Source organism: Tenrec ecaudatus, chromosome 9, assembly GCF_050624435.1.
Source record: "Tenrec ecaudatus isolate mTenEca1 chromosome 9, mTenEca1.hap1, whole genome shotgun sequence".
Lineage (NCBI taxonomy): Eukaryota > Metazoa > Chordata > Mammalia > Afrosoricida > Tenrecidae > Tenrec > Tenrec ecaudatus.
In genome coordinates, this window is record NC_134538.1 from 118,232,724 (window position 1) to 118,246,349 (window position 13,626).

General features: G+C 38.9%; 1 protein-coding gene across 3 annotated transcripts in view; it reads left to right on the top strand.

Annotated features, from left to right (window-relative positions):
* Window positions 1-13,626, top strand: part of SEMA3C (semaphorin 3C) — a 200,543-nt gene that overhangs the window by 167,534 nt on the left and 19,383 nt on the right. For all 3 annotated transcript variants that reach the window (XM_075558481.1, XM_075558480.1, XM_075558482.1), the window contains 2 exons: window positions 6,514-6,602; window positions 11,605-11,646. In XM_075558481.1, the coding sequence (XP_075414596.1) occupies window positions 6,514-6,602; window positions 11,605-11,646 (131 nt within the window). The remainder of the gene's footprint in view (window positions 1-6,513; window positions 6,603-11,604; window positions 11,647-13,626) is intronic.

Genomic DNA, 13,626 nt, shown 5'->3' on the forward strand with positions numbered 1-13,626 from the left:
GCTGCCTCAGTCACAGCACCAGCTGAGCCTCTCTGGGTTGTTAAGTGTTAGCTGTCTCAACTCAGACCCGTTGCTGCATCATGACTTCGGAGGACGGAGTAGAATCCATCACGGATTCCAAGGCTTTTCACCTTGACACACCAGACTGCTACAGCTTTCTCCCTTGGGAAAGCTGGAGCCACTAACCTTTAGTTTCACAACCTGACACGTCACCAGCGCACCCCAGTGCTCCTAGCGAACATTTGCAGTGCTAGGACTGCAGACAAGTCTCTCTGCCTTTGGAGACTAAGAGGCTTAAGGAGAAAGGATTCCATGCTTCTCTTAGAAAGAAAAAGACCCCCTAGAGAGAAGAAAATAATTCAGCAGGAGTAACCCCCCCCCCAGGCCATTTTCTCTAAAGGCTCAGTAAAACCACTGTCGGAACTGTCATGCACATCTTATCTTGGCATGTTGTTGCGTGTCTGTGGGTTGATTTCAGCTCATAGTGATGTCCTGTGCCAGAAGAGGACTTTCCTAGAGTGTTCGTGACCATCACCTTTACCGGGGCAGATCCCCAGGACGTTCTTTGGGGATGTGCCAATCACCAGCCTTCCCGTTAGCAGCCAGGCACTTAGTAGGTGCCAAGCCAGGCACTTTGTAGGTGCCAACAGGGCTCCTTTATCCATGCCTAGAAGTTTAAATGGTGCACGTAACTTCTAAGATCGATCCACTTGATCTGCTCAATGCCTTCAGGGAGACAGTTCATCACCATTGGACTCTGATTCAGAGCTGAGAAAGGTGAGGTTCAGAAAAGATGAATGCCATCACTGGGGTCAAAAGTTGAATATGTGTTCAAGCAAGAACTAAAATAAATACCTTCCGCTTATCGTGTGCCAGATGCCAGACTAAGCCCTTTCCAGGTATTACTCCTTTAATTTTTGTTGACAGTTCTCTGAAGCCTTGCTCAGCTAATTCAACCTCCCTCTTCTCCCTCTGCGCAATGGGGAAGATGTGAAGACAGCTACCCACTTTAAGCAAAGCTAAACTTCAGCGAAAACATTGCTAGGAAATTATTTTCTCATATATTGGTGCTGTTTGTCTCGATCTTGTTTATTTTCGAAAGTAGTCATAGCAAATGGCATAAAGGAAGGCTTGAGCACCTTAAGATATGCTCTCCTGATCTCAGCTCGAGTGAGACCCCGTTTGGTCTCCACAGAGGAGGCAGGGGCAGGGACAGCTGACCGGTCCCCATGGCCACTTATGTATAAATTACAGACGTAACAGGATGAAGGGCTCATAGTGGCACTGGAGAAAGACAAGCCATTTCATAGCCAGCAGACTCTGTCTAAGGGGAGGATTGTTTCATAACAGTGTCCCCCTGTGCGGTCACCCATGGACGTGACCCTGGGAGGAACGATAGTCACTACAAAAGGTATGATTATTGTTTGCATTTTACATATAAGCAAACTGACACTTAAGGGGAAATAAAGGAGGCGATGGCTTCATTGTTAAATCGTGGTGCTTTTCCCAAAGAAAAAAATATCTCAGTTCTTCAGAATAATAAAACCAATTTATTATCATAGAGACATTCAAGGAATACCATTCTCACAATCTCTCTATAGAAGAAGCACATTTGGCAAGTATATTGCCATCTTCAAAGTAAAGGGTGCAGAGACAGCTTTATGTAAACAATACTTTAGGAGTTTTATTGCCAATCTGGGCTGCACATTTCTCAGTGACTAAACGTGTATAATGCTCACAAAACCATACATTCTAGCCTGTGAACGCTTGTCTGCTATGCCCGTGATTCTTTGCATCCCAAGTGGGATGTAGCGGCTAGCTCATTGAGACACTTAATTCCTAGTTGAATCAAAGAGTGAAACTTGATAGAACATAATTTAAGTTTATTATTACCTTTGTAGTGAACTGTCAGGACAGTCTCCACTCAAGAAGGAGTTGGTTGCTGTCATGAAGAATGGATGGCGACACTTAGAAGCTGCAAGAGGGAAACTGAAGACTCTCTTGTGACTTCTTTGTAAAACAATAATACAATGATTGAAACAAAGACTGTGTTAGACCTTCATCCTGCTTCTGATTCTTTACTTGTCCACTGGTCCCATTTATTCATTCGCAAATGTTCCGGGGGACCACATGCACACAGATGCTCACACGTCCTGCACTAGCTGTTGCCATGTTGTGGCTGTTCGATTAGGTTTCCTAGTATTCCATTCTAATTCCCTTAGAAGTTTCCTCTTCTCCCTGTGATGAATTGTGAAAAGAAGTGGGGAATACGCCCAACCATAGTTATCCATTTTGGACTGTGGCATGTGGATGTACCACATTCCCCAAAGTTTATTTATTTACTGATTCTTCCAATTTTTCCTTATATTCCTGATTCCCCAAGAAAAATAGCTCAGATTGTTATGAGGATGGATTCTCAGGGAGTTGCTAAGTAAAACAGAAAGGACAACGCATTCTGATTTATACCCAGAGCTAGTATCTTTTCAAAGTTGTTATATTGTTTTTGAGTACGGTGTCAGAAATGATTTTTAAGTTACCATGTGAGATTTGACACCTCTACATGTGCTTACTTCCTATCCTCACAAGATTTAGGGCCTGATCTAGCAAAACCTTCATGTCTTGGTTTCTTTCGTAAGCATCCTGGGTATTTTAATTGAATTTAGTAGGTTTTGTGCACTTCTTTGTTTAGTTTGAAACATCTCGAAATTGAGCTTATTTATTATTAGAAATTATTTGAGTCTCTCAAATATGTCCATAAAATAGAAACTTTACATATAAAATGGAATTTCTCATGTCAGGGTAACTTTTACTGGTGCAATTGAAATGAGATTGAGATTTGAGATTTGTGGCAGTTCAACCTAAATGAATACAAGTTATGAAGTCTTGTACAATTGGAGTTAGCTTTTTATTAAAAATTCTCCAAATGATTTTTTAAATGTAATAATATCTACTGATGCTAATACATATTCTCAAATGATAAATTCAGATATATTGTAATGCTTTAAAAATTAATAATTTTAAATTTGTGATTCAGCTCATTATTTTAGTAAAAATATATTTTGATGAATAAGTATGCATTTAGTAACCTAGTCACTCACCAATTTACTTCAAATTCACATTACCAAATATTAATTTATTTCTTTTAAGCATTTGATTGGCAGCATAGCATCATTTTATGCCTGGAAATATTTTTTGCACCTCCTTTTAAAAATATTTCCAGTAAAAATGCATTGTAACTGAACAAGACAACTTATTATACCTAAGTCACTTTGGAGTGTGGCACCACATCAGACTCGACTGGAAAACAGTCGTAAAGGCCAACAAACAGACCTTGAACTATTTATAGACTTTTCCATTTTTGTCAGTGGCTTTCTTTGTGTTATTATTATTTTGGTTTTTGTTGTTATTGTTTTGTTGGTTTTGACTTCCTTTGATGTTTTCTTTGACTTTGCCTGGTTTTTGCCCTTATTAATGTATCTGCATGTCTGTCTAGATAAAAGAGGCGGGATGAATAATTCGGAGATGAAAAGAACAGGACCAATAGTTCCCGAGTGATTCCAGAGAAGGGGAGGGGGGAGACAGGAAGGGGAGGGGCCACGAAACTAAGGGACAAAGGAAAAACAAGTGAAGTAAAATCAATGGAAAGACGGGTGTGGGATGCCTAGTGGGGCTTCATCAAGGGCAGTGTAGCAGCGAGAAATTACTAAACCCAAATGAAAGCTGAGCATGATGGTAGGACAAGAGGAAAGTAAAAAGAAATAGAGGAAAGAACCAGGAGGCAAAAGACATTTATAGAGGCCTAAATACAGGCATGTACATATGTAAATATATCTATAAAACGAGAGGGGAATAGAACTATGTACTCATAGCTATATGTTAAGAATTAAGTTGCAGATGGACATTGGGCCTCGACTCAAGTGCTCCCTCAACCAGAACATTTTGTTCTGACAATCTGGCATTCCGTGATGCTCACCTTCCCGACATGATCTCTGCAGACAAAGCGGGTGCATAAGCAAATGTGGTGAAGAAAGCTGATGGTGCCCGGTTATCAAAAGATATAGTGTCTGGGTCTTAAAGGCTTGAAGATAAGCAAGCAGTCATCAAGCTGAGAAGCAACAAAACCCACATGGAAGAAGCACACAAGCCTGTGTGATCATGAGGTGTCGATGGGATCAGGTATTAGGTATCTAAGACCCAGAACAAAATCATACTCGATGCGAATTGGGGGAGGGGCATAGAGTGGAGACCCAATGCCCTTCTGTAGACATTGGGCATCCCCTCACAGAGGGGTCACAGAGAAGAGGTGAGCCAGTCAGGGTGCATTATAGCACCGATGAAACATACAACTTTCCTCTAGTTCTTTGGTGCTTCCTCCTCCCACTATCATGACCTCATTTCTACCTTACAAATCAGATTAGACCAGAACATGCACACTGCTACAGATAAGAGCCCACAACACAAGGAATCCAGGATAGATGAACCCCTCAGGGCCAACAAGGAGAGTAGAGATACCAGGAGGATTAGGGGAGAGTGGGGGGGGGGGGGGAGAAAGGGGAATTGATCACAAGGATCAACCTGGAAATTTTTACATCCTAAAGTAATTATAATTACATATCTGGCCAAGAATACCATTTTTCTTGTATAAGGGAGATTCAAAATTTTCATGAAAATGGCCTTAAAATAATGGGGATTTCCCACAAATTTTTATTTTGAGTTTACATATGAGCTCATCATTTTGCATTCAACAACCCAAACAACTTGTCAACTCACTCCATGGCTTCTCCTGTCCCTTTCCTTCCCCCTTTTACTCACCTCCCGCATTTAGGATTTGCCGATCCCCTCACTCAGGCTTTCACCCTCTGGTGGATTAATTCCAGTCCCCGATTCCCCTCCCAACACTGAAAAGCATCAGAGTCTGTTTCTTATGGTATGAAAAGGTTTTCTTTAATTTTTTTATCTGTGATCTCATAACATCTGACCATTCGTGATTGACTAACCTCACTTAGCGTAATGTCCTCCAAATCCTTCCATGCCATGAAAGATTTCCAGTTTCATTATTACTCTTTAGGTACGTGTAGTATTGCCTTGTGTGTATTTTCCAAAGTTTTTTTATCCGTTCTCCCATCAACAGGCATTTCCGTTATTTTCATGTTCCTTCGATCACAAATAGCGCTACCGTGAACATGGGTGTTCATATATCCGCTCGTGTGGTGTGCCATATTTCTGTAGAGTACATACAAAGTAGCACAGTGGTTGGCTCATGTGATTTCTCTTCCCAATTATATTTGAAAGCGAGATGCCACTTTCTACACTGGCTGCATAGTTTGACAGCCCCACTCGCAGTGTACCAGGGTTCCCATGTTTCCATGCCCCACTCCAGCCTTTATTGTTTTCTGCTTTTTTTTTTTGTAACTTACATTTCTGAGGTCAGGGTCTATTTCGTAACTGTTTGAATTTGTGTTTCTCAAAAAGCTAGTAGTTGTGAATATTTATTCATATGTTTGTTGGTCATTTGAGTTATTTCCTTTTGAAAGGCTGCATAGTTTTAAATTTTATGATATTTATTTTTGACACTTTATAATTGGAAAATATAAGTGAATTTCTGTTTAAATTTCTTTGGTTTATTTAATTTTGAAATTCATCGTGTTTTGAGATTGTCTAAGTTTTGCTCTGGGGTAAGTATTGGACTGCTAAGTGCTAGGTGAGTGTTTCAAACCACCAGCTGTTCCAGGAGCAAACGATGAGGCTGTGTGCTTCCATAATAATTCATAGTCTAGTAAATCAAACAGACAGCTGCTCACAGATAACATCGACTTAACAGTGGTGAGTTTGAGTCTTTGGGTGTTATATTGCCAAATGACAAACAAGATAATTAAAACCAATTTATTCTGTCAATAGATGTCCATACTAAAATCATATTAAAGCTATGTTTCATCTTTAGCTATTATTTTCAATTGTGAACAAAATGTTTCACAGTGTATTCGCTCTCTACAGTTATGTCAGATATCACATTTTAGAGTGATGGTATCTAATCAGAAAGGTAACCTTTTCACATTAAATAATTATGTCTTAACATTAAAATGATAAATATATCACTTTATAATGTTTTGTGAGATTAAGGTCCAAACTACCATGTAAAATTTTAGTTAGTTATTATCACTTAAGTATGTATACTTGTTCCAGAAAAGGATCTTACTGATCTTTAGAACTTTAGACTTCATAAACTGTTGGATATTATTTTCTTCCCTCATTGTTATGCCTACACTAAATATACGCCAAGCATAAGCAGTTCATTTTAATCCCCTTTGAGTGCTTTCGGGTCTCAATTTATGCACTTGCGTTTAGTATAAATTCGATCAGTTGCAAATAGCAATAGCTCAATATGTACAGTAACTTCTTGATGACTAAGTAAATGCATAACTAATATTCTTACTTCTAATTCTATAGTCTTTTATCATTTTTCCCTTTGACAAGGTACTATGACCTTTATCGGTGCTCTCTTGCTTTGTTTAGATCGAGGCACGGTGCAGAAAGTGGTGGTTCTGCCCACGAACAGCTCTGGCAGCAGTGAACTCATTCTGGAGGAACTGCAAGTTTTCCAGGTTGGAACACGTACTATAGATGAGTTTTTAATCAGACGGCCACCGGAGAGGATAAATATTTGCTAAAAGATCAAATAAGTGAATGTTATATGTTTCTGATGGCAGCAAACAAGAGATCAAATAAGAAATATAGAGCAAATATTTTAAGTAGTTTTTAAAAAATGATTTCAAGTTTTCATAACATAAAAGGATTCTTTTTATTTTTTTAGCCATCATCAGCACTTGAAAAATTGCTTTTTTAACTTGAAAAATTTTGGTCATTATTTTTAGAAAATGAATTCTTACAGTCAAAGTCTGGAAGATTTAGCCATGACGAGCTTTTTATTATACTCTGCTGAAACCCACATTCTTTCACATAATTGATTGTTAGATAAGCGCTCGCATATTTTTAACTCCGGCACTTCAAGAAAAACTGCTTTGTTTTATCTTGTTTATTGCTATCAATTCAAATGTCACAGTAGTTAAATAAGACAAATGTCTCCTTTCCACTCAGCATCCCATGTTCTATGTGAACTTGAGATTCATTGTATCCATCTCTTGGTACTTGAATTTGAATTTAGGAAGAAAGAAAAAGAAAAGCACAACACAACAAAAGGGCACATTGAGGGGAGTCCAGTGCAGCACTCTCCCTGCCCAGGGCAGAGGGTTTTTCTTGACGCACCTGAGATTGTGTCGGGACAGTGCTGGCCACCACAGGCCACATGCTTTCTTTGATCTGTTCTTGGAAAGAACAGTAAAGCCCGGTCAGCTGTGGGAGAGAAGCATTCTTGTTGCTCTCTTTCAACTAAACCAATTCAGAATCAATGGTCCCAGGAGGATAAAAGATCAGGATCAATCTCTCATTAGTGAACATAGCACTTTAGAACACCAGAGGGGAGTCTACTGCTCGCTTAATAAATTAGTCCACTGAGTTAAGTGGACTCAGAAGAGATGGACTCATGAATTCTCATGGCCACCAGAACAATGACATGATAACCTCTCAGTGATTATGATGCAATACTATTGGATAATTCTAACACACATTAATGTGAGTAAATGTAAAAAGGACTCAAATAGAACTGCTTAGGAGCTCTGGGAAATGTCCCAATACATTGCTTAAAGTTCATAATTCTTTATGATAGTTTTGGCATATAGTCTTTGAGATTAGGGTATTAATTGTACCCACTAAAGCCAGTTCAAGTGCATTTTCCATGCTCGGTTTGTAAAGGAATTGATTGTATCACTGGATGAACCAAAATCCCTATATATATATTTTTTTCCCACATTCAATTCCAAAGAGATAACTGGCCAGCAAAAGTAATATAAAGTGTTCTGCAGTTTTAAGATAGCAAACATGTCATATTGCAGCACTTCATTTTTAATGCTAAAGGGTTTTTTTTTAACCAGGAAATATTGTTTAATTAAGTGAGTTTGACATAAATCCAAACATGTATGTTATGGAAAGATTTTAGAGAAACGTGAGTGATTCTGATCATGTGCTAACTACTTACATTCTGTTGTGTGACTTGTGTCAGTGTTATCATCACCAAGAATAAGCGCTCCGTGAAAACATTAGACAGCGTCCGTGCATGTGGGGGCCGTCCGCTCAAGAGAGACTAAAACAGTTTTGACTTTCTTACTGATGCGTGTGCCAGTGATTGATCTGGCTAAGCCATGAGACACTTACCGAATGCAGTTACTGCCTGCAGCTTAGGGTTTGTGTCACATTTTCTGAGGTGAGGTAAAAAGAATTGAGTGCATATGATATACAGTGATGGACACGTAAAGAAATAACACATTTAAATTGAACAAATCCCTCAGCTCAGTGTCACACTGATATACTGCAGAAAAATCAACTTAACTCAAATACCAGGCATTTCATTTTGATAGAGTGAAGAAATAGTATTTTCTTTTAAAGCTCTCTTCATAATCTTATTCTAAAACAAGTCCAGGTTTATTCAATTTAATTTGAATTATAGGTATAATAGCTAGAGGTTGTTAGGTAGACAGAGTTTCTAACACTTTTAAAGAGCATAATTTGGGAATGGGCAAACATAGTTGCCATTGAATGCTAGAGGTATTTGTACTTTACTTTTAGCATGATTATAAGTGCATGTAACACCAGAAGGTAAAAAATAACTTTGAATAAAATTGATTTTGAGAGCTTTCTTATTTTAATTATTCAAATATACCTCCATGAATCTTCAACAGATGGTATTTGCTTGTTGAAATGGAATATGAATGTTTTAAAATGTGAAATTATTGCCTTATCTGGGTTCGCCAGAGAAGAAAAGCCAGTGAAACACACACACACACACACACACACACACACACACACATTTGAAGCAGTAGGCAAGCTCCAACTCCAAACCTGTTCCAAGACCACAGGTCAGCTGTTTGCCGGGAGGCTTCTCCTGCCTTACTTAGCTTCTGGGACTGATGATTCCAAGATCAGCTGGAAGACGACAGACTGGAGGGCAGTGAGTCCAAGCCCAGTCTGCCAGGCTGGGGCAGCAGGGGTGAATGAACCCAAGGTTTGGCAGGTCAGACAACAGACCACTGATGACTCTCAGGATTAGCAGACAATATGGCAAACCTTGGCTCAGTGAACCCAGAGTTCAGTGTGCAAGATTCAGGATCCAGACCCAGAAAAGAGAAGGACAGTTTCCCCACACTCCTAAGGAAGCGTCCCTTCCGTTTACTGCGTCCGGCTGTGACCTGAGTGAAGGTGTTGCATCCTTCATCTGCTTACAACCGGTTTACTGCTCGTGGCCCGCCCCACGATAGCATCGCTTGCTGAGTCCCAGCACAGTATGGAGTGTTACTGTGTCATAACCGGCATCACTGTGAACTCGGACCTAACCAAATTGACACAAAAGCTAACTGTCATAGTTATGAGTGGAATGACTTTCAAAAACGATTACTATTTCAGAAAATTCTAGTGTTTAGTCAGTAAACTCAATATTCAAAGATATAATATTTTCAATATTCTCTTCTCCACTTTGATTACACGGTTTTCTTGTTGATCATCTAATTGTCCCACTTATCTTGATTGCCACAAAGTATTAGAACAACTTCAAAGAAAATAGTTGATCAAATAAATTAAATAAATAAATAAAAGAAAATAATTGATCAAGGCAAATATCAAGTTAAGAGGTAAGGACATGATTGAGTTGGACAAGTACTTCGACATGGAATTATTGAAGAGAAGAGGAGAAGGTGGGGAAGAAAGAAATCGTATAATGGAGACATTAAAGTTTCCAGCTATGAATCCCACAAGTCTGAGTGAAAGATTACCCAACTCAGTCATAGGAGAAGCCATGATGGTTTTAGGAAATAAGAGAGGTTAATATATAAAACATAGAAGCCCTAGTGATGTCGTGGTTACTCATTTGGCTACTAATAGCCAGGTTAGCAGTTAGAAACCACCAGCTGCTCCACGAAGGAAGAGAAGGCTTTCTATTCCTGTCAAGAGTTACAGCCTTAGAAACCCACAGGGGCAGTTGTGTCCAGTCCAGGAGGGTCACTACATGTCAAGATGGCCTCGGTAGCAGTGGGTTTTGTCTTGTCTTTCATATTTGAAATAGCGTTAAGCACCCGGCCGAGATAGCAACCCAGTAGGGACAACGGCTTGTAGTTCCTTTATCCAAAACCCTTGCAATGTTAGAGACCTCGCTGTTGGTTTTGGTTCGTTAAGTTGAGCCTGCCCCAAAGCCATCACGTTTAATAAAGCAAAAGACCACCCAATCCCATGTTACCCTAACAACTGTTGCTGCTTGAGCCCACTGTTACAGACACTGAATCAAAGTCCTCATCCTCACTTCTAAGAAACATTCTGACTGTACTTCTTCCAAGACGAAATTAATTTAAAGAAAGAAAAAATGCAGAATTGTGAGAGTTATCCACCCATTCATATTCACCAGTAACGATTTACTGGGAAGTGTATTTTGATAATGCTGGGTTAGCAGTTGTTACCTTTTATAAATCAAGGCACAGATAATAGCATTGTGAGGCCAGAGTCAATCTTCTGTAAAACTAAACCGATGTTGTAAATAAATGGTTATGCTTCTCTGTGAGTCTGATCATGCTGCGTACCCTTGCGTTTATAGTGGAAATAATTCTGTATTCAAAATAAGCATATCAAGATGTATCACGTTAGTTAATTTCCAGATGTTGTCTTTAGAAATATAAAGAGAAACTTCTGGAAAGGGGGATCTTTGCTCCTCAGAAATTTTCTTTTCAAATATTGGATTTACTCCAATGTCTTGAAAATTCCCTGAACCCATTGCTACATAGTTGATTGCAACTTAGTGACCCTGTAAGACAGAGTAAAACTCTGACCTTATGGGCTCTAGAGGGTTCAAAGGGAATACACATGAGAGCAGACCACCACATCTTTTTCCAGTGGAGCAAGTAGTGGATCAGTACCACCAACTTCTGCATTAGCAGCTGAATGCTGAGGCATTGAGTCTCCTTTATTGGTAAACACACTACCATAGTCAAGTCCGACTCAACAACTCACTGCCAGCAAGTCCATTCCGACTCACAGTGGCCCTATGGAAAACGCAGAACTTCCCCTGCGGGTGTCTGACACTGTAAATCCATATGGGAGTAAATAGCTTCCTATTTCTCCCTCAGAGAAGCTGGTGGTTTTGAACTGCTGACCTGTAATTAGAAGCCCAATGTGTAACCTACTATGCCAACAGGACTGCGAGGGATCCTAGGCAGGCTCTCTGAGACAACTTCCATGGGAGCCAGCTCTTCTTTCTCCAAGAAGAACCCCTGGTTGGTTGAAGCTGCCAACTTGGGGACAGAAGCCTCTATTGTTCCACATGCTATTCTTACCACCTTGCTCTTGTGAAGAGCGCATCTAACCGGTCCATCCTCAGTCTCTGCATTGCACAAATGCTGAAGGTTTATGTGCACATACAAACAAAGGACACCCCCCGGATATTGCCATATGAATGTGGAGCACTTTTAACAGTCATTTGAGAAACTAACATGGTGTTTTTTGATCTTTCAGAATGATGCTCCCATAACAACTATGAAAATTTCATCCAAAAAGGTAAAAGGAAAATGAAGGAAAAAAATATATATATCCATTTTTATTTTCTTCTCATTAAATTGTTTTGGAATATATAGTGTACAATTTCAGAAAAGTTCATTTCAATATTAATCAGATGGTTTACTTGTTTAAAGTAACTGTATACCATGAAAATTCTTCTGATGTTGATATTAGAATTTACCAGCTATTAGTGAAAGACTAACTCGGTTTATTAAAAAAGCCATCAGAACAGAACATATAAACAGCAAGATATGCCAACATTTTGTATATCCTAGATTCTCAACTATTACAGTGTTTGAAGCCAACCAAAATAAAACAGTCCTTCCAAGGGTCTAGCCTCCTGTTGGGCGCCCTTAACATCTACAAGCATTCTCAGTGCTTCGAATGAGTACTCCTTCCTTTCTTCTGAGCGCCTGCTACCTTCTCCTGACTGAAATGGGTTATGCATTCTTTTATGTGTATTTTTTAAATGTTGCTATTTCCTAGGGTTATATATATAACTTTTAAAAATCCTGACCTGTCTCAAATATAACCTATATCTGGGTTCAGAATTCAGAGACAAAATGATCATTTTGTCTGTTATTATTAGAAATGCTTAATCTATTGTGTGGCAGCACATGCAAGTATACAGTGATCATAGAAAGGAAAACACCAGTTTCAGCCTCAGACAAATATACTTCTCACGAGGGTCCAGAGTATTATTTCTAAAACAAAAGTGTTAAGGGGCCAAGTGGGATAGTCCAAATGAAACAGGCTTCCGAGTGGGTCTGGCATGTGTTTGAATCCCGACGTGGCCATAAATTATGGACACATCATTAACCTTTCCTGACCTGCGTTTCTGCATCTGCGAGGCAATGCATTTCTCACAAACAAGGTAACTTATATAAATTGCCTAAAATAAAGTGAGTGCTCGATAAATGCTATCTGTAAGAGCCTGGGGCGTATTTTTCTTGGAAAACAGAGTCACGGTTTTATGGGCAGTCCTGCCGATATTGCTCTTCACCGTATTTGGTCTGCTGCAGATGACCAACTATTTCTCAGCCAACCATGTGCTCCTTTTACTTGACTAAATGTTATGAAGAAAAATAAATATGGTGCAGCAGAGTGAAAGAGCTCATCTGTGAAAACGTTTGCGTGCGGCATGGCAAACACTTTCCCGAGTCACAAGAAGCCATTTGTAATTTGGCTCATATCCTGGGGAGCTTGTACCAAGTCAGAATCAACTCTGAAGTCAGCAGGGAAGCCTTTTCTTTGAAGTAGTTTGATGGGAAGAGAAAGTATCAGAGCAAAGTTCAACATGAACACAAAGCCACGGTAGTACTGTATACAATTACGAGTGTCAAATTATTTGTAGTTCACAATTCATTTTACAGGATTACAATGTACAACACACACGCTCATAAATGGGAATAACTGAGTACTAGATCTGGCTCAGCCTCAGTGCCTCAGATACTAGATAATTGAATTCTGTTGTTGTTAATCCAGTGAGATTAGGGCTGGGAAAATTATTTGCTTTCTTTACAGCTGAAGCTGCATTAATTTTTCCATGTAAGAGATCTTCTTAGTGATAATTATTTTTTATAAATATTAAAATATAGCAAATTGATATATTTCCTAGTGTTCAACTCATTATTAATTTTATGCTCCTAAAGTCTCTAATTTATCATTTAACTTCAGTTGGATTAAAGGTAATTTTCAGAATGAAACAAACTCTACCCCTTGCTTAAATTACATTCCTCAAAAGATTTGAATGAACTTGATGTAGTCTATCATATTATTTATTAATTTCCTCAAAAAAAAAACCCACTTATTCTGAGTCTGCCTAGAGAGGTTATTGTCAAAACACAAGCCTGTTTTCTCTTAAATGTTGTTCTCCACTTGGGATCAATCAATTCCAGGGAAATTTATGTAAAATTAATTTATCTGAATTAAAAAGTAATTCACATTAAATAATAAAAATGCATGTGATTCAAGTGATTT